At 55.2% G+C, this 23,694-nt stretch overlaps 7 protein-coding genes across 7 annotated transcripts; 4 read left to right on the top strand and 3 right to left on the bottom strand.

Annotated features, from left to right (window-relative positions):
• Nucleotides 1–951: 951 nt before the first annotated feature.
• EsH8_VIII_000664 (ATP synthase regulation protein NCA2-domain-containing protein) lies at nucleotides 952–3,054 on the top strand (the record flags this gene model as incomplete). Its single annotated transcript, XM_083269706.1, has 2 exons — nucleotides 952–968; nucleotides 1,062–3,054. 2 exons carry the CDS (start codon nucleotides 952–954, stop codon nucleotides 3,052–3,054), a joined length of 2,010 nt encoding a protein of 669 aa, XP_083129474.1.
• Nucleotides 3,055–5,853: 2,799 nt separating this feature from the next.
• EsH8_VIII_000663 (Rab family GTPase SEC4) lies at nucleotides 5,854–6,771 on the top strand (the record flags this gene model as incomplete). Its single annotated transcript, XM_083269705.1, has 3 exons — nucleotides 5,854–5,883; nucleotides 6,048–6,315; nucleotides 6,461–6,771. The coding sequence occupies 3 exons, from the start codon at nucleotides 5,854–5,856 to the stop codon at nucleotides 6,769–6,771; spliced, it is 609 nt and encodes a 202-aa protein (XP_083129473.1).
• Nucleotides 6,772–7,474: 703 nt separating this feature from the next.
• Nucleotides 7,475–9,034, bottom strand: EsH8_VIII_000662 (uncharacterized protein; the record flags this gene model as incomplete). The annotated part of the gene is made up of 1 exon (XM_083269704.1): nucleotides 7,475–9,034. The coding sequence occupies one exon, from the start codon at nucleotides 9,032–9,034 to the stop codon at nucleotides 7,475–7,477; it is 1,560 nt and encodes a 519-aa protein (XP_083129472.1).
• An 827-nt stretch (nucleotides 9,035–9,861) lies between these two features.
• On the top strand, nucleotides 9,862–12,230 carry EsH8_VIII_000661 (P-loop containing nucleoside triphosphate hydrolase protein; the record flags this gene model as incomplete). The annotated part of the gene is made up of 2 exons (XM_083269703.1): nucleotides 9,862–10,312; nucleotides 10,363–12,230. 2 exons carry the CDS (start codon nucleotides 9,862–9,864, stop codon nucleotides 12,228–12,230), a joined length of 2,319 nt encoding a protein of 772 aa, XP_083129471.1.
• A 1,927-nt stretch (nucleotides 12,231–14,157) lies between these two features.
• Nucleotides 14,158–15,660, top strand: EsH8_VIII_000660 (squalene monooxygenase; the record flags this gene model as incomplete). The annotated part of the gene is made up of 1 exon (XM_083269702.1): nucleotides 14,158–15,660. One exon carries the CDS (start codon nucleotides 14,158–14,160, stop codon nucleotides 15,658–15,660), a length of 1,503 nt encoding a protein of 500 aa, XP_083129470.1.
• Nucleotides 15,661–16,915: 1,255 nt separating this feature from the next.
• On the bottom strand, nucleotides 16,916–18,266 carry EsH8_VIII_000659 (dolichyl-phosphate beta-glucosyltransferase; the record flags this gene model as incomplete). The annotated part of the gene is made up of 3 exons (XM_083269701.1): nucleotides 16,916–17,317; nucleotides 17,379–18,098; nucleotides 18,189–18,266. 3 exons carry the CDS (start codon nucleotides 18,264–18,266, stop codon nucleotides 16,916–16,918), a joined length of 1,200 nt encoding a protein of 399 aa, XP_083129469.1.
• Nucleotides 18,267–21,948: 3,682 nt separating this feature from the next.
• On the bottom strand, nucleotides 21,949–23,387 carry EsH8_VIII_000658 (uncharacterized protein; the record flags this gene model as incomplete). Its single annotated transcript, XM_083269700.1, has 2 exons — nucleotides 21,949–22,841; nucleotides 22,901–23,387. 2 exons carry the CDS (start codon nucleotides 23,385–23,387, stop codon nucleotides 21,949–21,951), a joined length of 1,380 nt encoding a protein of 459 aa, XP_083129468.1.
• Nucleotides 23,388–23,694: the final 307 nt, after the last annotated feature.

Raw genomic sequence — 23,694 nt, 5'->3', positions numbered from 1 at the left:
GCCCGGACTGGGAAACTAAAAGAGCCTCAAGCGAGTGACATTTGGTAGTGACAGTGACAATACCCCAAGCTTCGATTGCCGATGAGATCAGATCCATGTGACCTCCGCCGCCGCCTTCGCACACCTGTCAGAAGCCTGACCGTATCCACTATTGGGATGCTCCAACATGGCAAACTGGCCGTCATGGACTCATGGCCACCACATTTCCATCGGAATCTTGGGGCCCGGGCATGGGCGAACATGGGGGCGGATGTCAAAATGGCGTGTTCCGGCTCAGTTCGATGCGTCCCAGGCCTGCCTCGGGAAATTTCATCTCGGCGTTAACGGGAGCTTGTCAACTTGTATCTTAAAGGCTCGAGACTGTCTTAGCCAGCTCAATTCCCATGTTCATGTCCTCTGCCAGGAAGCTTTCTCGCGCATCTGTTGCCACAGTAGTGGCAGCTTACACAACGTCCATGCCCAGTGTTTGATTTTTGCAACCCAAGGTTCCATTCAGCATCGAATGAACACCATGCCAGAAGACTTTGTTGCACATACCAACGGTTGGCAATAGCGTAAAGCAATGCCATCTTCACTTGCTCACTGTACCTTTTCTGTTTTGGGCCAAACATGAGTTTTCGATGATGCCAGGGTCTCATCCCTGCTCGGTGCCATAGGAAAGCCTGGGATGCTGCTGCTTGCCGTGTCTAGCACCTGTGAGCCGATACCCCTCCGGCGGTCTGGCTCCGTCAGTGGCGCCAGCACATTGGGCTGACTAAGACGCCTCAGGCAGGGTCTCCCCCAGGTGTTGCCCGGGGCAGTCGCTTACCTGATGACGTCTAACCTAAACTTCCACTCCGTTTTTGCCTGTTGAATCCAACCTCACGCGACCCAATATTCACAGTCCCGATTCAAGACGAACGACCGGTTCGTGAATGTGGAGGAGTGGTGCTCTCTGAGTGAGAAGCAATAATGTCTGTTGTGGCCGAGTCAGTATTCCGTCCCATCTTCCCATTTCCCTGAATTTCCGTCGTCCCATCAAAACATTCCATTATTGACATCAAGCCTTCGCCTGCACACAGCCAAGTCCGTCGTTTAGACGCGCAGCTTGACCGGATTCCCTTGGGCCTGAGCCTCTCTCAAGGTGACGGCGAACTTTCTGCCGAAGAGCATGGCATTTTCAACTCGGCTACGGTAGACGCCCTGTCGTCGCCAAGAGTCGACGAGCTCCTTCGTGTTGTGAGGGCACTGTCCACCACCTCAACTTCGCTTTCCCTGCTCCCTTCTCACAGGATTCGGTCTCTCTTGCACCAGTCAAAACTCGCAGAGTGGGACTTTCAGGCAGAGGCAATCGAGGGAAATGGACGGAATCATTACCAGTCGGAAATCGAATGGCTTCTTATCAGCAAAGCTACCGTGCAAACCTATGGTGTCATCTTGAATACCCTTCTGGACCAGATTATCCCCTTGAGTGACGATATCTGGTATTGGGACGAGGTTTTAAGCTCTTATACTTACAGCAGTCTCTACACTGTCCAGACGTCACCACTGCGCTTGTGGGCTCTGACCAAGGACGTCTACCTTGAGAGCAAGCATCGTATACAACACCTTAGCCATGCGCCTGGGGATTTCGTTGAATCTACACGGACTGGATTATCGCAGCAATGGAAACAATTTTATGGCATCGTACGGGACAGCATTCGAGACTCATCCATCACAACCCTGCAGCGCAGGGTCCTTTCGCCCGTGGCCCTCAGCCGAGGCGAAGCTAGGAGGAAACTGGCACATCTCAGACGTCTGCGAGAGATGACGGCGAGTGGGCTCGGCGTGCTCGTCGACGAAGGACTGACTTTCGGTGTTGATGACGACGACGACAAGAGCGAGGCGGGCGTCAACAGTCACGACTGGAAAGGCGTCGTGGAACGAAGCGTGGCTCTCATGGACATGGTTCTCAAGGATGTTTTGACCCTCGAGTCTGGCGTTGCCGAATTCGAAGACAAGGTGTTCGCCGGAGTAGAGGAAGACCCGGAGCTGTCCATCCATATTGAGGATGCCAATTCCTTGGAGAAACCCTCCGTACTTGCCAGACGTCTTCTCAACATCTTGGATTCAGGCCTACCTAACCATGTCGTCTCCACGCAGATGCTCGTTCGAGAGAATGGCCGCCCGTCAAGACTCATCCGATACTGGCTGCCCGCGACAGTAGCTCTGTTGTCATCAACGACTATTCTTCGACTTCTAGCCAACAGACGCGCAGAGATCATCAGCTGGATTCAGGACATCGGCGTCACGGTACGGGACTTTTGGTTCAACTGGGTGGTCGAGCCGACAAGAAAGATTGTGGGGACCATCCGGCACGATTCAAGCAGCGAGATCGCCATCATGAGCCGAGACAGTTTGAAGGCCGATCGGGAAAGCCTGGAACGAATGGTTGTGGACTTTGCACTGGACAAGCCTCACTTTGTAGGAGACGGTTCTTCGCTGACGGATGCCCAAATCGCCGACATCAGAACGAAAGTCAGCGAGGGAGATGTCACTCCGGTTCTGCGCGCATTCGAAAAGGATCTGAGAACCCCCTTCGTGGGCGCGGTCAAGGGCGACCTCGTTCGATCTCTCTTGATTCAGGTGCAGAAGACCAAGGTCGACTTGGAGGTGGCCATCAGCGGCATCGATTCACTGCTCAAGAGCCAGGAACTGGTCTTTGGCTTCGTGGGTTTGACCCCTGGTGTTCTCGTCTCGATCGGCATCGTTCAGTACTTCCGCGGTATTTTTGGCGCCCGCCAAGGAGCCCGGCACAGCCACAAGGCTGGAAGGAGCATCAGAGTGTTACGCAACATCGATCGCATCTTCTCGGAAGCGACGCCGTCGCAGAACAACCTTTTGTCGTACAAGGATCACGGACTTCTCCTGTGCGAGGTGCACGTGCTGCGCAACTTGATGCAGAGAGTGCTGCCTCGCGACAGGCAAAGGGAGTTCCTCGAGGATCTTGATGATCTCGCCAACCTGAAGGGAATTCAGGTGCAGGTTAGAGCCCTGGACCGGATCCGCTGGGCATACGCCAAGTGGCTGCAGTGAAAAAGGACAGCATTGGGAGCAATAACGATTCGCATGGATACACGGTCTTACGGGTTTCAGCATCAGATCACTTACTACGCACAGCGGAAATGCCTTTCAATGGAAAATGTGGTATAACTGTACTCAGTGGAGGCATCATGAATTGTCAAGGGAGCATCGCAACTTGGTACTGGAGCTTAGCAGGCGGCATTTGTCACTATGGAAGGCGGTTAAAATCAAAAGTTGTCTTCTTGCACAACTGAGCATGTTTAAAGATTTTTGGAGTGTGTAAGAATGGCCGGATCAAGTTCCCTGTTGATCCGTTACCAGACATGCCGTTCCGGGCTTGCGAGGGTGTGACGACCAGCCGCGGTTCAGTGTTGGCTCTACCCCTTGTGACCATGAGTTGCCCACCTCGGGCGATGGACCCGTGACCCAAGTCTGTACCTGGACCCTGAGGTGAGACAGTGCGATGACGTTGGTGTGGCTCTGCATCTCCTAGCAAGTCTAGCAGAGGCGGGCGACCGAGCACATATGACCGACCCTAAGGTGCTGTGCCAAGCAACATTGAACTGTGAAAGTGTGAGTACCATCATAGCCTCCCTGTCTTTAGGAAATGACTATACAGGGAGGGAGGCTTCGATCAGGTTGCCCTTTTCTTTCCACGAACTAAATGCTTCCTCCTTTTCAGGACAATGGCGGTGTCGTTGTGCCCACCCCCACCCCCACCCCCGATCTTCACTCTTGGCTTTCTGCAACGAAACGCTTGGATTTACCGGCGATGGTGGTTCTTTTTCTTTCTTTCTCTTTTTTTTTTTATTTATTTATTTTTTTTTTTTACGTGAGTGAGCTTCTCTGAACCTTTCTGCTTGCCTCCTAGCCGCTGATCCGACGACGTTGGGCTTCCTTGGCGAAGGGAGACACCAGGTGTTTGCCCCACTGGTCCTAGCCTGGATTGTCGCTGTTTTAAGACGGCTGCCGCGCACGAGTAAGACCCATTCTCGTGCACTTACATGGCATGTGCAAGCAGAAAAAACATAAGAAGGGTTGACAGTGATGTGTCAAATAGATTCGAAGCCAAGAAATGGCCCATAAACTCTTTCCTCTCCATGCGAAGGGCTCAAAGTGAGAAGACAGAGCAGCATGGATCATCAGCTACCTTTGATGGACATCGCTGCACAGCTAGTTGATGTATCAGCTTCTGCGACATCTCCGACGAGTGGTGGCCCAGTCAGTAGACTTCCGTCGAGAATACCCTGTGTACAATATGTGCTTGCTTCGCAGCTGCTCGGCTGGATGCAAGGACCCAGGTTCTTTGCTGTAATAGTCGATAAACAATCATGGATCAGAGTCGCATGCCTACTCTCCCTACCCGTTACATGTCGACGAGGAACTTTGCTAAAAAAAAATTTTAAATATAGTATGGAGCCCGGGAGGAGTGGTTGTGATCATATGTTATAACAAGGTAGACGGTCCTCTCGATTTCAGGCACACCGCACACTGAGGACGTGATCTCACCTAAGGCAGGCACCCTCCTCGGTGTTTGAGGGTTTCTAGAACCTCACTTCTCTAGTAATCCGGTGCAGGACATTGGAACGTGAGCCATTTCAAAATGACAACACGTATAGAGCGGCAGCAGAGGCGGAAGATACGCAGGAGAACTTACGACACACGTCTAAACACTATGAAAAAATAAGAATTGTTGATGATGACACAATTATTGTTTGCCAAACGGGAAGAATATACTCGGAGCCTACGTATACCTAGAGTGCGTGAGTGAGAAGAGAAGTATTGGTGGTTTTGAAGGAGCAACATACCTCTGTATCCTGAAGGCGGCAAGGGCCCGGCGGGAAGAAACTGAATTGAGACATGATGAAGAGGTAATACATCTGTCCCGCGAAGCCTTGTACAGTGGTTGCGCGCATGGGGTGCTCATAAAAGTCTGAGATAGGGCATGAATGGAATAACTGATAGGTTATGTACAGGAAACCCTCCGGCGACGCCACGGTTGAATTCGTTTGGGTAAAACTACGGTGGCAGAAGGTGAAGCGCCAGGATAAAGTATCGGTAAGCCTTTGAAACTAGCTTGGGTCAACCCAAAATTTTCGGCGAGGGATGGCTTGTTATATTACAATTATCTAAATAAACCTCACTTATAATCTCCTTCGATAATCGAAGAGAAACGTGGTTCATGTCAACCTTTACGGCACTGAATTGCCATCCTCTCTATGAGGGCTGACTAAAGCGACGAAGACGCTAACCATTCTCGGTCAGAAAGGCTCACCCAATCGGTGAGACAGTCAGTGACATAGCACTGCAATCAACCCGTCCGGTGTCCATTCGGGTCGAGCACTAGAAGCATTGACTACCAGCAGTGGGCTAGTTGGCAAAACCCACCGCCGTTACCAAATCCCTCAGGCCTTGTCCCAGCACGGGCACAGGTCAAGTCGGGTCGGTCAAGCAAGAGGCCGGATCCAGTGTCTTACCCCAGACGACAGGCGCCCCCCCCCGACCGAGACAAGCGATTTGACGCTACGTACCGCCTCACAGTAAAGTGGACTGTACAGTGCCTCGCCTCGCCCGCAGCCCAGCAGTGCGTACCTTACCTGCATACCTACTCTACGACAACTGCCTAGGCCGATTCCTTACCACATCCCAATCGATTCCTCCCCGTCCTCCGAATCCGACGACAAGACCGCGACAAATCCCGCCCTTTCATAATCCGATCACATTTTGTCCGGCACCTACGTCGTCCGGAGAAGCACGCCCGCCCCTTCAAACCGATCCCTTCGGTTGAGTCTCTGACCACCCGCCGCCAAAATGTCGAACAACCGCAACTACGACTTCCTTGTACGTGTCGGATGCCGTGCCCCTCCTTGCCTCGTCCCGTCCTTCCCTCGAGCCTTTGCCTCCATGATGCCGTCTCCGAAGCCGCCTTCAGGGGCTCGCATCCGTCGACAAACCATACAAGCAATCATGACATCGTGTTCACATGTGGCTGACCAGCACCCTAGATCAAGCTGCTGCTGATAGGCGACTCCGGCGTAGGCAAGTCCTGCTGCCTGCTGCGCTTCAGCGAAGACTCGTTCACGCCGTCATTCATCACGACTATCGGCATCGATTTCAAGATCCGTACCATCGAGCTGGATGGCAAGCGTGTCAAGCTCCAGATCTGGGATACCGCCGGCCAGGAGCGCTTCCGCACCATCACCACCGCCTACTACCGCGGCGCGATGGGCATCCTCCTCGTCTACGACGTCACCGATGAGCGGTCGTTTAACAGTACGTCATTCCTCCCATCTTGGTGCACCTGCATAGTCTCGCTCGGGCTCGGCTGGGCAGAAGTGTCCCAGGTATCTCGGCGCGGCCACCGCGGGAAGACATACGGACGGACATATGAAAAGGCTAACCACTCACTTCTATGCAGACATCCGCACCTGGTTCGCCAACGTCGAGCAACATGCCACCGAAGGCGTCAACAAGATTCTCATCGGCAACAAGTGCGATTGGGAGGAGAAGCGTGTTGTCTCGACCGAGCGAGGCCAGCAACTCGCCGACGAGCTCGGCATTCCCTTCCTCGAGGTTTCGGCCAAGAGCAACATCAACATCGACAAGGCCTTCTACTCCCTCGCGGCCGACATCAAGAAGCGCCTAATTGACAACCAGAAGAACGAGCAACCCGCCGCCTCGGGCGTCAACGTTGGCGAGCAGGGCGGTGCCGGCGGAAAGTGCTGTTAGAGGAGGACGTTTGATTTGCTGCTGTTTTCCGAAAGCAAGATTTGATTGTCTTGGTCGATTCTGCGCTGCCGCTGCGGAAACCGTTTTCTACGAAGCTAGGCAGAAAGATGGGCAAGAAAAGAGAGCCCGGCACCGGGGCCCGGAGCGGACTTGACCACCAGAGAGAACTTGGAGAGAGGAAGCAACGACATGGGAAACTGAGGAGCAGGCCCGGGTGTTCCGGCGAGAAAGTGGTTAGGAGGGAATCTGCACGCACGCATGGCGGTTTCGTGGTAGGCCGGCCGGCCGGGCGCACTCGAGGCTGGGGAGAGTGCACGGCGGCGCTCACTACCTACCTACTTTTTTGGCCTCCGGAAAGAAAGTACTGAGTGGTTATTGTCATGTGGTTTCTTGCCGATAACGCTTTTCATCCCCTAGAGAGCAAATATCTGGTCCTGGAGTTTCGGGTTTCTATTTCTGGGTTTATAATACATCCTTTTTCTCAACCCTTCCTTCGAGGGCCCCTGACAAGGGACCTATGCCGAAGTTCCCAGTCCTCTAATTACCCCAGCAACAACCCTCCCCCTTTAATGTTCTATGCATATGGGGGTTTACAGGGACGATCGCTATTAAGAGGAGTTGCCAGTGACCACGCTAGTCCAGCGGACGATATCGTACAAGCAACGGCAAACCGTAGTGGTAGCAGCCCGACACTAATCATACATCACCATACAAAGTGGGTGTTCGCCACCAAGCTCTGGGTTTTTGATAATACAAGCTCCTTCCGGTGCCACGCGCGGACGAAGCGTCTCGCTTCGTGGACGTCGGGGAAGGAGAGTACAAAACGGGCCGACATGGCCGTCTCGTCAGCCGCGCCGCCGCCCTTTAGTCCCTCTGCGTCCACCAATGCCGGCGCCGCATCGCTGTCCCACCCGGACTCTTCGGGCACTGCGGACTCAACCGCCGCAACCGTCCGGCGGTCCACCTTGGGCGCGAAATACGGACGCATATGCTGCACCGGCCAGCCTAAGTTACGGTCCCGCGCATCGCGCCGGATCAGCTGGGACAGCGTCCTCTGGTCGAGAGTTCCGCCCTCGAGGGAGAGGACGACGTGCGAGTTCGCCCGCGGGGGCGGCTCGGGTGTCATGCTCAGCAGGCCGTGGATGCTAAAGGTGTCGAGGCGGGCCTCGGTGGCTCGGTCAAGCTTGTAGAGGTGGAGGCTGAGGGGGGCCTTGGATGGTGGCGCGAGGGTGAAGATGGACGAGGCGGGTTGGGTGGCTAGGGGGGACACAGGGGACTCGAGAGAGCGGCGGACAACACTGTGTAGGCGCTGGGCCTCCTTTTGGTAGGCCGCAGCCGCGGCGTGGGAGTCGAAGAGGATAAAGTAGCGGTCCATTGGCTCCAGGGTGTTGTAATCGTAGGCTTGCATTACCTTGCGGATGGAGGCGCTCCAGCCGTCGAGGTGCTGGCCCTGCGGCCCGATGCGGTAGAAGTCGCTCTCCAGGAGGTTTGGGCTGGTGTTTGAGAGGACGAGCATGGCGGACCTCGTTGGCTCTTGCTGGGTATCGGTGCCAACATCGCTCTTGGGGAGGGAGTCGAGCCAGGACTGCAGGTCGGCGTGGTTGACGGGTCTGTCCTCGGCTAATGGCTGCCCGCTTGGTGAGCCCTTGGTCCCGGGCTCCGTGCTTGAAAACAGCTCGCTGAAGATGGAGGAGCTTTCCTCGTCCGCCGCCTTGGCCTGCCCCATTGCTCGCGATCGCGACTCAAGGATATCGGCCACCTTGGCGGGCGCCTCGTGCTTGGCCCTTCTGGCCTTGTTTTTGTGCTCCTGCACACGTCTCCTATACTCTGTCGATTCTGACATATCGGTGTTGGCGGATGTCATGAAGCGGACCTTCACCTGGGGCGCTTCGGCTGTTGCCGTCTCGTTGCTACCGCCACCGTTCTTTGCTGCTGTAGCCGCGGCATCTCGATGATCCTGGCCCTTTCCCTGGTACGCGGAGGACGAGACGTCATCATCCGGGAACAGCTCTTCGAAGAGCGAAGGGGACTTTTGCTTCTGCTTCCGCGGCTGTCTCTTCTTCCCAACGTCCGCGCAGAGTTGGATCCCGGCCGAGAAGTGTCGCGTGTCGTTTCTAGGCCATTGCAGCTTCGCAGGGGATAGCAGAGCTCGGGAGGAGGGCGTCGCGCGCAGCAACAGCGGGAGCCGTCGGGCCGCGATCGTGTTCATCCGGGCAACTCTTCGGGTCCAGCTGCTCAGCCCTCGCAGGTCAGCCCATTGCATGGGCCTGGAGAGAGCTGCCGCCGTCGCAGTTCGGTAGACAGGGAGTCTGGCGGCGTCGTGTGTGGCCAGCCGGGAATATTGACGGCTGGGAGAGTTTGGGAGGTTGGTGGAGGCGGAAGTTTGTGTAAGTTAAAAGGAAGCTCAGAGCTGCTCGACTTTCTGGCTCCCGGCGAACGCTACATTGGACAAGGGTACTTTTGGGAGGTACCTGAGCTAGGTGGTAATAGTGTGGGGCGATCTGTCAAGCAATTTGTTAGGGGACTTTGAATTTTTCATCTCAACTGGGCACTTACACGAGTGATTGGTCTTGGTTGACTCATATGTTTGATGGTATCTTCAATTCAACGCGGTTGTTCAACCCCCAAGTGATAAAAATTCAACGTAGTTGAAACCTCCTGTACGGAAATTCAATTTCTTTGAAAATTTGAGGTGCTTGGGCTGCTGTTGTGGTTGCTGTACTTGTCTGGAGACACTCACATTGTTCCCAGCTCTCTCTCTCACAGCAGGGTTTTCTCAATGTCCTACCCCGGTCCGGCCCTACACCATTGGCAAGAACCAGTAACTCTGTGGGCAGCAACGAGTGCTAAGAATAACACAACCTGATATTTCTTCGGACAACACGACATAACGACCAGAAACGAGAAACGGGGGAACGGGAAACTAGGGACGGAAGGTATTTTTCCTTTCATTTGAGGCCGTTTCTGCCCCACATGAATGTTTGACTTTCAACGTCTTCTACTGGGTACTTGGTGAGATATCACCAACAGATAGTTGGAAACGGAGATTTCGACGACACCGATCATTTCGGCACAAGCTGAGACGCAAAGATGGCAAAGAGCATCGAAGGAAAGGTCCGCCCTCTCGCGCCCTTTGACAAGACCCTCGAAAAGTCGACCTTGAAGGGGGCATCTCGGATCTATGTCAACCGAGACTCTCTTATTCAGCTTACCGGAAGTATCGACAACGGGCGCCGCTGTATTGTGACGAGGACAGTCGCTCAGGATGCGACGAAATCGACAATAGAGCTGCACCGGGAGGCTGCACTCTGGACCCTTTCGGATAAGAACATCAGCCCTAACATTATCCTCATGAGCGAGGCTTACCGGGAGGCCTGCGGATTCGAGCTGGGCGATCAGGTCAAGGTCACAATGCACGAGAACATCGCCGTTCCCGACGCTGAGGGTGTGAGCATTCTGCCCATAACAACTTCGGACAGGGAGAAGGCCGAAATCAGCGCCTGGGAGGGTGCGTGGGTGGGAGTGATTCGATTTTATCTCGGTCAGTGAATAGTAACCCGTTTACCATAAACGCCATTCTGACATCCCCAGGACGCGCCGAGCAAGTCTTTCCCGGCATGAAATTCGAGTGTGTGGCCCCGGGAGCGAAGCAGATTTTTAGAATCACCTCCGTCGATGGCCAGAAAGAGAATGTTGCCCGCTACGTTGTATCAACGGTGCCGCGTATCGTCTCCGGGGAAGAAGAGGAAGAGGAGGAGGAGCCCGTTCAGGAGGTTCGGGAAGTGACTCGCCTCGTCGTCTCGAACATCCCCGGCCTGCACGCCGAAGAAAGGAAGCTGAGAAGCTTCCTCCGCGGTTTCAATACCAAATTCGTCTACAAGGGCCAGCAGAAATCGTGCGGCATTGTCATTCACGGTGGAAGAGGTACTGGCAAGTCGTACATTCTGAACCGCATAGCAGCTACGGGCTGGGGCAGAGTTTTCCGCGTCGAAGAAAATGACAAGTCTTCCACCGTTGAGGAAGTATTCAAACAAGCGCGGACTCAACAACCCAGCATCATTCTTATCGACGGCCTCCAAGCCTTGATTGGAAAAGACAGGGCAAACTCGACTGCTATCATCCAGAGACTGGGCCAGCAGCTCGACCAACTGGCCGAGGATGCTCTGAAAAACGGCACACTGCCGAAGGTGGTTGTTGTCGCCACCTGCCTGGACTACATGACGGACGTGCCCCCAGAACTGCAAAAGAGAACGAGATTCGAGCGGAACATTCCCCTTTCAATACCAAACGCCGAGGGTCGACTAGAAATTCTCAAGGCGTTCGATATTCCTATCCAGCCAGAGACCAAGGACGCGGTGCTGGTCAAGTTATCACAACAGACCCACGCCTTCAACGCAAGCGATCTGGACAGGCTAATTGAGAACTCGATGATCATCTCCGCAGAACGTTTGGACCCGGATGAGAATGGCTACGACGAGGAAACAATGGGAACCCCATACCTCGCGCGGGAGGACCTGGAGCAGGCACTGCGAACCACACGACCAACCGCCATGCACGACGTCAACCTCAAGCCGCCAACGATCCATTGGCAAGACGTCGGTGGACAGGAGGGCCTCAAGAACGCGTTGCGCAACATGATCACCCTCACAACCACGAGCGACCCGTCAGTCCAGAAGCTCATTCTGACACCTCCCAAGGGTTTGTTGCTGTACGGCCCACCAGGATGCTCCAAGACTCTGTCTGCCCAGGCAATGGCCACCGAGTCCGGTTTCAACTTCTTCGCAGTCAAGGGCGCCGAGCTCCTCAACATGTATGTCGGTGAATCGGAACGAGCCGTCCGTCAGCTTTTCGAGCGTGCCCGCGCCGCGAGCCCCAGCATCATCTTCTTCGACGAAATCGACTCGATCGGTGGCCAGCGCACAGGAAACGGGGCCAAGAGCCAGGGTTCCGTCAACATGCTCACGACACTGCTCACCGAGATGGACGGCTTCGAAGCCCTGTCAGGGGTGCTCATTTTGGCGGCGACGAACCGGCCGGAAGCCATGGACCCGGCGCTGCTACGCCCCGGACGTTTCGACCGCATTGTGTATGTCGGACCGCCGGATGCTGCCGGACGCGAGGCGGTCTTCAAGCTGTACCTCCGCAAGCTTCCTCTTGCCGAAGACGTTGATTTGGCAGAGCTCTCTCGCCTGTCCGAGGGCTTCTCCGGCGCCGAAATCAAGCAGATTGTCAACGTGGCAACGGAACCTGCCCTGTATAAGACGCTGAACAAGCACCTGAACATCGGGGCAGACGGCGGGGCCAGGTTGGACGGTGAGGAGGGACAAGCGCAAGTGCAGGTGTGCATGGAGGACATTGTGGATGCCATCAAGTCGGTCCCGAAGGGTATCACCCAGCAGATGCTGGATGGGTACGACAAGTGGTCGAGGCAGTTCCTCAAACACCAGAACCAAAAATAGAATGCTGCTATGATTGTTTATGATTTATGTCTCCCGTTCTCCAACCCACCGGCCTCCTTGGTAGCTGTCTAGCAATGCTCCTGGGGCATTTAGATGTAAGCTCTGGATTGGCAACATCTGAATAGATGCTCGCTCAACCTTTTGTGGATAAACCTGGCTTGAACGCGCAGCTAGAGCACTGATGAATCAAGTATTGATCTTTTATTAACCTGCTTAATTTCTCGGCATAGATTGTTGGGCCGACTGTAGCATGCGGAAAGGTCAGCACAGGCTATGCGTGATTATGTCTCAGCGCATCTCGGACCCGAGCTTCCGGAATGGGTTGTCATTGACTCAAACTACCAAGGTGATGTAGCCAAGTGGGTTTGTGTTGCGCAATGCCACTCGTGCTCACTCTGCAGGTTGAGAAAAGGTCGACATTGCCGTTCTCGAGCCAGCAAGAGAGGGTTGAGATAATGTATATAGGCAAAAGCGAGCTTGGCAGAAACGCATACAACACGACTGTGGGCGATGAGGTAGCGCTTTGAGCTTAGACTGCCAATCAAGACTTTCAATACAAAGTCGATCCGTGGTGTTGATTCTTCATCCGGAGCTACATGTGTGCCGTTTGCTGGCTCTGCATTCAATCAAACAAGGCACATGGTCTGATACGATGGACGGCTGAATACCGGGTGGTTACGGGGCTGTGAAGACTTTCACATGTTGGATGGACTCGGTCAAGGGAGTATTTCCGCGCGCGGTGGTTGGTGGTGCAGACTCTCTGGGAAGAGGAGCCATGACTGGCTACCAACGCGTTGAAAGTGGCGCTAGAACCCCTATTTTTTTTGTTTTTTTACACAAGCCTCTCATCTCAGTCCACATTTTCCGGATGGGTCCTCTACCTAGACGAGCATATGGTGACAGCTACATGCAGCGAGATGGGGCCGCTGGAAAGTGACGATGTGTGATTCAAGGCACAGCTTATGGGAGGGGCACATCAGCTCACTCAGGTGTTGCTTGATTGAGGCTTAGGGATCAATTCTGACCTGGCCGAGAGCAGTCCGCCGAGAAAGAACTTCCAGACGTCGTACGGATCTGGGGTTCAATGTTCCCGTCACAAAGTCGCAAAGCCAAGAAAGAAGCAGCAGGGGGCCGAGAACCACTACCAAAGGCAAGGGCCTGATGTTTAGGCCGAGCAGAAATCTATTACGCATGACCGTGGTTCGACACGTGAATTAGGCGGTGTGTGGGCACTGGTTGGAGCATGGCAATTGGTCCGATTGCAACGGCGTCAGCCGCTATGGGACGACTTATCGTTGAGATCGCCTTCTGTAAATTTTACTGGATCCCCTGCGAAGCTGTTCCGGCACCGAGAACATCAGGTCCCCTCGCCAGTTTTTCCTTTCTGCTTTGCCAGGGGTAGAAGCAGACAATACCAGTACCGACAAAGAGAGTGTTGGTTAGTTTAGCTACCTTGGTGCCGCGCTACCTACCTGCCAGTGCAAAGAAACGTCCCGAACTCATGGTGCAGGGGCCCTGGCAGACTGAAATTGACCACTCATCACGCTTCTTTTTCTTCTTCTCATTGATCTGCCTGCAACATCGTTCGAGCTTGGGCAAACGGCGGGCTAACCACTCCAATCCCTACCTAGCTGTACCTTTCATAAAAACCGATAACAGCGACCGGTCTCGCTTTCTCTCTCCCACCCCTCTCCCTCTTCGTCCAAAGTCAACCCCCCGCCATTCCTGTGTGCGCATTCTCACCGGTCGTTTCCCAGGCCTTCAACTGCCATCTTTAACATCTCCTCTGCTGCCCCCTCCCCCCCTTTCAAAGCATCCTGCACGAGCCCACCACCCCATCCGGCAGCAGCAGTGCAACCCCCCGCCACTCCTAGCTTCAACAGCTGCCCATATTCCACCCAGGAACCCCCCTCCAGACCGATTTCCAATGATTGAAGGCCCGACAGCAGCTGCCGACGCTCGCGCCGAGCGCCGCAGCAAGTACCATGAGGCCGATGTCGTCGTCGTCGGCGCCGGTGTCTTTGGTTGCGCCATCGCCTACGCCTTGGGCCAGCAGGGAAGAAGTGTTATTCTGCTCGAGAGATGGATGAGGGAGCCGGATCGCATTGTCGGCGAGCTGTTGCAACCCGGTGGCATCGTCGCTCTACGCCAATTGGGTCTGGCCGACACCCTCGAGGACATAGACTCTGTGCCTTGCCGGGGCTACAAGGTCAGCTTCCACGGCGATGGAGTTGATATTCCGTATCCCTCTTTTGACGAGAATGGCCGCATGATCCACCCCGCCGAAAACCAGTCGTCGTTCGGCAGCGCGAAGCAGAAGGAGGGCCGGACCTTCCACCACGGCCGCTTCATCATGAACCTCCGGAAAGCCTGCCAGAGGCAGGAGAACATCACCATTTTCGAGACCGAGGTCACATCCACGATACGCGGCGACGACCAGGAAACGGTTCTTGGTGTCAGGTCTAAGACGACGGATGCTGCGACGGGTGAGAAGAAGGACGATTACTTCTTCGGCCAGTTGACCATTATTGCCGACGGTTACGCCTCGAAATTCCGCAAGGAGTACCTCCCGCAGGCTCCCGAGGTCAAGTCCAAATTCTACGCCCTCGAGCTCATCGATGCCCCGATGCCCTCGCCTGGCTACGGCCATGTCGTCATCGGCAAAGCATTCCCCATTCTCATGTACCAGATCGGCACCCACGAGACCCGCGCCCTCATCGACGTGCCCGCCAATATCCCGGAGGCTGCTCCTGCCGCCGGCGGCGTCCGTGGCTACATCCACAACTGCGTCCTGCCTACGCTGCCGCCGCAGATGCGGCCGTGCTTCGAAGCCGCCCTCGCGGACGGCAAAATTCCCCGCTCCATGCCCAACTCATACCTCCCTCCCTCGCGCCAGACGGCAAACGGCATGCTCCTCCTCGGCGACGCCCTTAACATGCGTCACCCTCTAACCGGCGGCGGCATGACCGTCGCCTTCAACGATTGCGTCATTCTCTCCGACCTCCTCCACCCTTCGCGCGTAACTGACCTTGCCGACCCTGCGGCCATCAAGAAGGTGCTCCACGAATTCCACCGGCGTCGCAAGAGCCTGACCTCCATCATCAACGTCTTGGCAATGGCTCTGTACGCCCTCTTCGCCGCCAACGACCGCCAGCTGCGTGCCCTGCAGGTCGGTTGCTTCTCCTACTTCCACCGTGGCCATGCGGCCGAACCCATGGCCCTCATGGGCGGTCTCATCCACCAACCCTCCAGGCTCGCCTACCACTTCTTCAGCGTCGCCTTCCTTGCCATCTGGATCAACGCCCTCGACCTCATGGGTGGTAGCGTCTTCGGTTTTCTCAAGGCGCCGCTCGCTCTTATCGACGGCATTCTCATTCTCTGGAGAGCGAGTGTTGTTTTCTTGCCCGTCATGTGGCGTGAGCTGAGCTAGAACCTCGTAGACCATGAAAACTTAGATGGCGTGAGCAAGAGGCGTTGGCGGAATGAGTGATGACCCGACGAAACACAAAAAGAAGTTACTTCCCCCTGGGTCTTCTCTTAGGAAGAGATTCCAGACTGTATAAATGCACACATACGACATACCATATTTGGGACGGAAGCGGATCATTGGATCACTGGGTGTAGATACAGGTGTATCAGGCCATATATTAATTTTAATCTGTTCAAAGAGGCTTATTCCTTCCGTTCTGCCAGAACGTCGCAAGGGTTCCGTGCTTGGTCTGTCAGTAGTAGCCAAATCGCCACTCGTAAGTCTTCGTAGACCGCCCCAGTGCTATGCGGTTTCCGTTCATGGTCTCGACGTGCGTCTTGCCCGCGCTTCTTCCCTCTCTCTCTCCACCTTGTCCCTTTGAGACAAAAGAAGAAGACAAAAAGAAAAGGGGGGCAGGGTAGGATACCCCGCCACAACGTATATTTTGTCTACGTTGGTGCCGTGCCCCCGGCCCAACACCCTTGGAGTAGCTCCTTTTCTCGCAATACGTGATGACAACAAGAGCACCACTCACTTGCCTACCCGCGCCACGTCAATGGGAGGCAGGCTTTGCTAAGCTGGGGGAGGGGGGGCTTGCTTTGCTAGGTACTTGCAGATGTCGCACAGCCAGCCGAGCGCCGACTTTTCGTGTGTCCCGGCGGAGAAAACAGATCCGGCGCTGGCGGCGTCTGGCTTGCGGGCCGGCAAACACATGCTTCCCCCCCACCCCCGGGGGGGTCTACATTCTTCCTCGGGAGAAGGCCCCGAGCATCTTGTCCTGCCGCTCCTTGGTCCTTGCCCAATGGTCTTTGCGGCGGCTCTGCTTTCCCAAATCTTCTCCGCTCGGCGCTTGCCGGCCGCCCGGGTTCTTGGGCCATGTCATTCCCGGTGGTTCGGGCCCTGCTTGTGAGCTTTTGGAGCCGCCTGCGGCTGTTCGTCGTAGCTATGGCATGTAGCTCCCCAGTGGAGGTTCACGGGGCGATAGCAGGCAGACGCAGCATCACGATTGCTTCAGTCGCGTTGGAGGCAGATGTCATGTACGATGGGCACGTTATGTCCGTCCGCCCTGTCTATTTCTTGCAGGTCACAAATGCTGCACCTGAACTTTCTGCTACATACACCTTGGCCCTTTATAGAAGACGGGACCATGAATAACCTCGATCCCTCTGAGCAACGTCCATAAAAAAAGGAGAAAACATGAAACGGGGTACGATCCCTACGTCAATCTCCGGCGATACACACCCATCATCCAACTGCCCCTGAGCACTGCCAGGCCAATGGCCATCTTGATGCTGTCCGAGATGACGCTGAGCTTGCTCCCAGGGACCTCATGCCAGTCGACGGGCACCTCGGCGACGCGGATTCCGGGGCTGGTGCCAATAACACTGCCGTCGTCTCCGAGGACGGGTGCGGGAGGAGCTGACTCAGCGAGGAGGAGCATTTCAATATCAAAGATCCAACCCTCGGCATGCATGTAGGGAACAATGTGCGGCAGAGCCGCGCGGGTGAAGAGCTTAAAGCCGCACTGGGTATCACGGAGGCGCGAGGTCGCGGGCGGGGTGAGAATCATGAGGACGAGGTGGAAGGAGCGCATGAGGAAGTTGCGGAGGGCAGATCGCTAGATGATGGTCAGCTTATGGACAACGCTTGTAAAGTACGGTGAGTGGCTGGGTAGCTACCTTGACAACGGCCTCGCTGCCAACGAGGTGAGCGCGGCTGCCAATAGCAACGCCGCGGTGCGAGCCGTCGACTACATCCTCGCAGCCCTGAATCAGGCGGCCCAGGTCGCTGAACTTTGTAGCGCCGTCTGCGTCGGCGAAGAGCACGTACTCGCCGCGGGCGTGACGGAAGCCATGGGTGACGGCGCCGCCCTTGCCGCGGTTGCGCTCGAGCTTGATAACGCGGATGACGTCGTGGAGGCCTTCCTTTTGCGCAAAGTCGAGGCAGACATCAACGGTACTGTCCTTAGACCCGTCGTCCACAATGAGGATTTCGTAGCCGCTCAGGGCCTCGGAAGGCGGGTTCTTGGTGCGTCGGCGCGGCGCCGTGGGGCTGTGGAGAGGCTTGGTCGGGGAGGAAGGCCGGCCAAAGTGCTCATCGAGGTATGCGGTTGCTTCTTCAAGGGTGGGAAGGATGCGAGACGCTTCGTTGTAGGCGGGGAGCACGACTGTGATGCGCACGTCGGCGGGGTCGATAGTTGCGCCCGAGTCGGGGACGTCGCGAGGGTCGGTCAAGTGAGCGCGGGCCTCGGAGACGCTGCGCTCGGCGAACCAGCGGTCGAACCAGCAAGGCAGTGAGGCCTTGACGGGCTTTCCTGAGGCAGAAGAGCTAAGGTAAATCTTCTCGGAGGAGAGAACAGCACGGGGCTTGGGGGCGAGGAGGTGGAGGGTGATGAAGAGCTGCAATGCGCATTTATTAGCGCCAATTGACCTCTTTCTTCAAGGAAGTGATTGACAACAGAGAGTATTTTAAGGCGCGGTGAGACTTACCCCGAGAATGCCAGCGGCTGCGAGAGTGAGCAGCGCGACGCCAAGAGTCGGCCACGATGCTTGGGTTACCCGGTCCATTGCTTTGTCGCGAACGTGACCGTGGGCATTGAGTGCCCTTTTGGTCAATGAGAAGGAGTGATTTGGCCAGGAAATGAGTGTGTAGAAAAAAGTGTCCAATACAAGGAAAAAAGAAGAAAAAAATGGCTGCGCGGCTGCCGCAGCTGCAGCTTAGAATAAAGACAATGGGTTAAACGCAGCGCAATAGTATTCAGCAACACCTCACTGTTCTGGGATACGTAATGCGGAACAGCTGTCGGAAGCACCCCCCTTTTGTGGCTTAACAAGGCTGGCCAATCAAAAGACGGGCGAGGGACATAGAGGGGTAGGACCCCTGCTGGAATGCCTCTTCTATTTTCGGCTTGTGGGGGATGCTGTAGCCTTGCATAGGTGCACGGTTCAGGTCTCCTGTCGCTCAAAGCCCATACCTGATAGTATGGAGATTCTTGCAGCAACTTGTCGCGATTCGCATTCCTTTTGGAAGGACTGATCGCCTTCGCTGGGGCCTGCCAGCTCGGCACCAACCGACCGGGTTCACTTGCACTCCTTCAGCGCAACCCTGCGGCAGCAACAGAAGCATCGTCTGGAGCTGCATCAACACCAACGATTGTCAGTGTTTTTCGGAACCAGGCCAGGCCGAATAACAGTCCTTGATGCAATGTTGCTCAACTTCATTCAGGATAATCAACAATAATATCACCCCGTCCCATCATCTCATTGAGTCCCCCAGGCCCGTCATCTCCTTTCGAATAATTCGGATTTCGCATTGTTTCCAGCCATTATCCCTGGGTAGCAAGGTAGCACGACAATGACGCGCCTTTAGCCGAGCCACATTTAGATGCATCTTCACATCCTATCTAAGACACCACGAACCCGTGGTGGTCATTCATGGATGGTTGGTCCCGTTTAGACCAAACCCACATTCCAGCAGCTGCCTCCCGAGATGGCGGCCCAGCTTTCCCCTATGGCTACGTGGAGCGAGGCCTGATTCATATCGCTGCGCAAATATCCACCCGTGCATCTAGTCGCGGCGGTGACGTGTGTTCTTCTTTTAGCCCTTCTAGCTCTTTTGACCATTTTATTTATTTGTTTTCCAAACGGGCGGCAGTCGAGGTCTATCTAGGCTGTGTTGGCATCCGCAAGCCGCGTTATCATCTCCATCAGTGGCGCGTAAGCTCTCGTCGCAACCCGCGCGTCACCCCCGAGACTTAATATCCATCGACAAAGTCGCGAATTTCGGACACAGTCCAACCCGTGATTACCAATCACCGTCGACCAAATGATATTGTATCGTGGCACGCCACCGTCTAACTTCCCGTGCCGATCGCAGCCAGTACAGATATTGGCAGGTTGCCAATTTATTGGGCATTGCCCAATTACAGATCGACCTGACACGCCACGGCGGCAGTGCCCTATAGGCCTACCATCCCCTACCCCAAGATTGGGAACCCTCAGCCCCCACGAGCAAGGCACCATGACTAGGAACCTTCTTCAGCATGGCCCCTTCAAGCCACCAAATATCTTCAACCCGGCGCCGATTTGGTTGCTGTGGAAATTACAATCCAAGCCAATCTAGTTCCATCCCCGGCACCTTACACGATCGAGACCCTCAGAATTCAATGAGAACCAACCCCAAGCGAAGAGAGGACGAGACCGCCTTTGTCCTGTTCTTTCGAGTCCTCGGACCGCCACCCATCCGCCTTACTGCCGTCATTGCCTGTCAATGCTGGCTGGAAGGCCAAGACTGCCCGCATCAGCTGGGCATGCTCAAACCAAATGCCCGAGAACGCGCATCGGGCCAGCTCCCCGGGGCAATCGGATAGGGCAGCAATCTCACGTCTTCCACTGTCAGATTTTGGGACGATAAGGCCGGAAGGCACAACGTGAGACAGAGAAGATGGCCATAGAGGCAGGGCAAAGGCGCCAGAGTTGCATCGCATATGCTATGCGCTGCACAATCCTCCACCATCACCAATATTTCCTGACCCTGCATGCATACTTGGCCCTGGACTGACATGTGCGGCCCTAGACAGTGCGTCCTCGAACAAAAGAGGAGAAATTAATAATGGGACTGAATTAGGAAGTCGGACATGGCCGAACCAAGAGGTCTCGGTCCCTCGGCCTGCGCTGCCAACCCCATCTCGTTCCCTACTCGAGCCCTCTCAGCGCGAAACCATTTCTCACTTCGTCTTAGGCGCATATGCAGGCTCTCGTTAACATGTCCTAGCTTGCGTCTTCCTCCCACGCCCGAAAGACAAAGAGGCAAAGAAAGCAAGAGGGGAAAACGGTCTACATGGCACGTAGACTAACCTCTCAGGCTCGCACTTGCGTGCCCCGCCATCCCACGCGAGCTTGTCCAAGTCCAGGTAGCCAGGCGTAGGGTGGTGAAGAGGGGGGAAAGAGGCTCTAGACCAATAACCACCTTCGCCCCCCTGGCGATCTCGACTCTTTCCATAATGTTGACAGCCACAGCCCCCACCCGGCTGCGTGACGGAAGTGACCGGTGGAACTTTGACACCCAGCGCCGGCGATCGATAGCCTGGCGGATCGCAATTCACTCGTCATGGTCCAGATTCGCAATTGGCTTACGCGCCCGCCAGCTTGAAGACACCGAGTCTTGGAGAGGAGTACCGGTTACACCTTCCGGTCGTTGACAAATACGGATCGATCGTCTGCCGAACTATTTGGCCCGCCCCGTGGAGCGGAAGCCCAAAGGATAAGCGCGGCCGTCAGTGTGCTGACGTTCGAACTGGAACCAACCAAGACAACGCCCCCGGATCAAGGTTTCCCGCGTGGCGGCCGACGAGGCAGGGGTTCAATCGAGATATCGCGCCCAGGTAGATGAGACTACGAGTGACGTGTGTGTTGTATTCGACGAATGGGCACCTTCTCGTGCCACAACCCGAGACATCCCGTATGCGCCGTCCCTTTCCCCTCTGACGAGCTCCTGCTAGTTTGGAATGTCTCACCCAAATATTGTCTCGCTCGCATTCCACGCGCCATCTTATCGCACCGCTGTGTTGGATGCACGTCACTTGAGCACGAAAAGGGAGGACCCGAGAGGGTGTGAGGCAACGAAGTGTGTCTGTAAGCCTTTTCTGCTTTTCGTCTCATTTTCGTCTGATGGCCCGATTGGCTTTGCCCCACACGTGCGGGATCGTTCATGGTTTGAGACAAGCTGCCCCATCATCAGACCAAATGGCTTGTGTAGTAGATACATACAGCAGCTCAACGACAAGCTGAGATACCCCAATTCACTGGTAGGCCTGCTCCCTTCCTCCTCCCCAGATAATGATTGAACAAAGGAAAATAAAAATTTGTGGAAAGGTCTATGAGTAGTCGGTATAAGTGTGGTCATGATACGGTCGTCAGTTAGTTGAAGAAAACAACGAATATAAAAAAAACCAAAAGAAAACAAAAGTGCCCAGATTTCGATCCTGATTTCGATCCTGAAAATATCCAGTCCTGTTAAAAATGTTGTTTGTGTGATTTCGACGTTGCTGAGGTCCAGCAGCAGCAACTTTGAATAGGTATGCTTCTTTTTTTGTTCCCCAAGTGTTGCATAGTGGAAAGGCCACGAGAGCCCGGTCTCGTGCCATCCGTATAATAAGACATTACTCTTGAACGCCGCGGTACTTCCGTATTTGAAAGGCTCCAAATTGCCAAAGAGCCGTGAAATGTGTGATGTTTTATATCGCTGTCCTTAGACAGCAACTGCCGAACTCTTTATCGACCAACGGCTCTTCTTAGTCAGCTTGGAGCCAGGCTGCTTCGATAGCCTCTTTCCGGGCTTGCTGGACGAAATAACCTCAGAGGGCGCCACGGTCACCATTTCGACCGCAACCGCCTTGTTGATGGCATCGTTGGGGATCTGCGGCGAGGTGATTTCGGGTTGGAGGTTTTCGTACTGGGCTCTGGAGACGCTGTCTGGCTTCTCCGTGTGCGAGTCAATCGTTTCCAGCTCTATGAAGCGTGTTACCTTGGACTTGGAAGCGCTTCGACGGTCTTTCTGCCTAAGCGCTGAAGCAGTAGGTGCAAGGGCCGGTGCATAGGTGTAGGAGGCCGATTCGTCCTCTTCCTCCACAGACTCGTAAACTGGCTCGGGCGTCACGCATGCTGCTGGCGTAGTGGCAGCCGATGATCTGCCGGATATGGGGGCGGAAAAGGGCGCGTTTGTGCTAATGTTGAAGTTGAAGGATGAAAACCCCGACAAAGAACGGACGCTAGTAGTCGAGGCGGATGAGGAGGCGACCACATTCTGCTGTCCCGTCAGGGAGTTGGCGAACTGCATTGGCGGAAGAGACGTCATTGCTGGGATTGCGTTAAAGCCGCGCATCGATGGCGGTGGCTTGGTTTTATCTGTTGTTGGCAAAGCCTGTTGGCCTTTGGGCGAGCCATCGCCTCGCTCCGACGCATCCGACGCCCGGCGGGAACTTGGATGAAGACGATGCGTGTAAGCACCAATGCTAGAGTTTCGGGACGCCTGGGGTGGGCCCGTAGAAGCAGGCGGGATGGATTGGTGGCGAGTTGGCTTCATTTCCAAGTCTTCCTCCGAGCTCGTCGACCGGCTTGAGCTACTAACGGGGGATTCTTCTTCTATGAGACATTAGCAACTGCTGTGAAGCTGGCAATGCCACCCTCCCAGAGCTACTTACCTTTGATTGATGACGGGCTGTTACGTCCCGATTCGTATGACCTGTCCAACTCCTTGCCCTTCAGTGAGATGCGGCTGCCTTCGGGAACCAAGTATGCGGCATCCTGTTTGCGATCCTGCCAGTATGGTACCCGGGTCGGAACACCGCTGTAGCTGTATGCTCTGGGCATGTGTCCCATTGGGCTGGCGTTAACAGATGGGTAGGTGACGTGGGAAAGACTGCTTGAGACGCGAGGCAGGCTGGGCCCACCCATTCTGTTCAAACCGCTTGTGACCATCGCGCTCCTCCTCCGGTTCTGCTCCATGATCTTGGGCCGGTCATCCTGCTTCCAGCCAGGTGGTGCTGCAGAAAGCGCGTCAATAGCGGCGTGAGTTGGAATGTGTCGGTACGGCTCCTTCGGAGGCTCTTCCTTTGCCTTGTCCGCTTGTTTTTGGCTGTGCTCTTTGGCCTGTTGCCTGGATCTCTTGATGCGGGAGAAGACAGACATGATTCCTTGCGTCGGTTGTTTCTACCTAGACAGGCAAAAAGGGTTTCGTTGAAGAGGGTCGATGAATAGGGCTGATGAAGAAATTCGGAGAAGCACACGGCTGCCCAATCAGACAGAAGAAAGTGTAGCTATGCGACGAGCTTCTCTGGAACGATTGTTGTCCTGCTGAGGAAGCAAACCAGAAATCCTCGACTTCTTGGCGTGGTGGGAGGCCAGGTGATGATAAAAGGGCAGCGTTCGACGCACTGTCGTTTTCGGCGCACGAGGTGTCGTCTAAGTCGAGCCCGGGCAGCTGGTTTGAGCTATA

The sequence above is a fragment of the Colletotrichum jinshuiense genome, chromosome 8, assembly GCF_051148585.1.
Source record: "Colletotrichum jinshuiense chromosome 8, complete sequence".
Taxonomy (NCBI): Eukaryota; Fungi; Ascomycota; class Sordariomycetes; order Glomerellales; family Glomerellaceae; genus Colletotrichum; species Colletotrichum jinshuiense.
The sequence above is the reverse complement of the archived record's forward strand: the minus strand, read 5'-3'. Positions and strand labels throughout refer to the sequence as shown.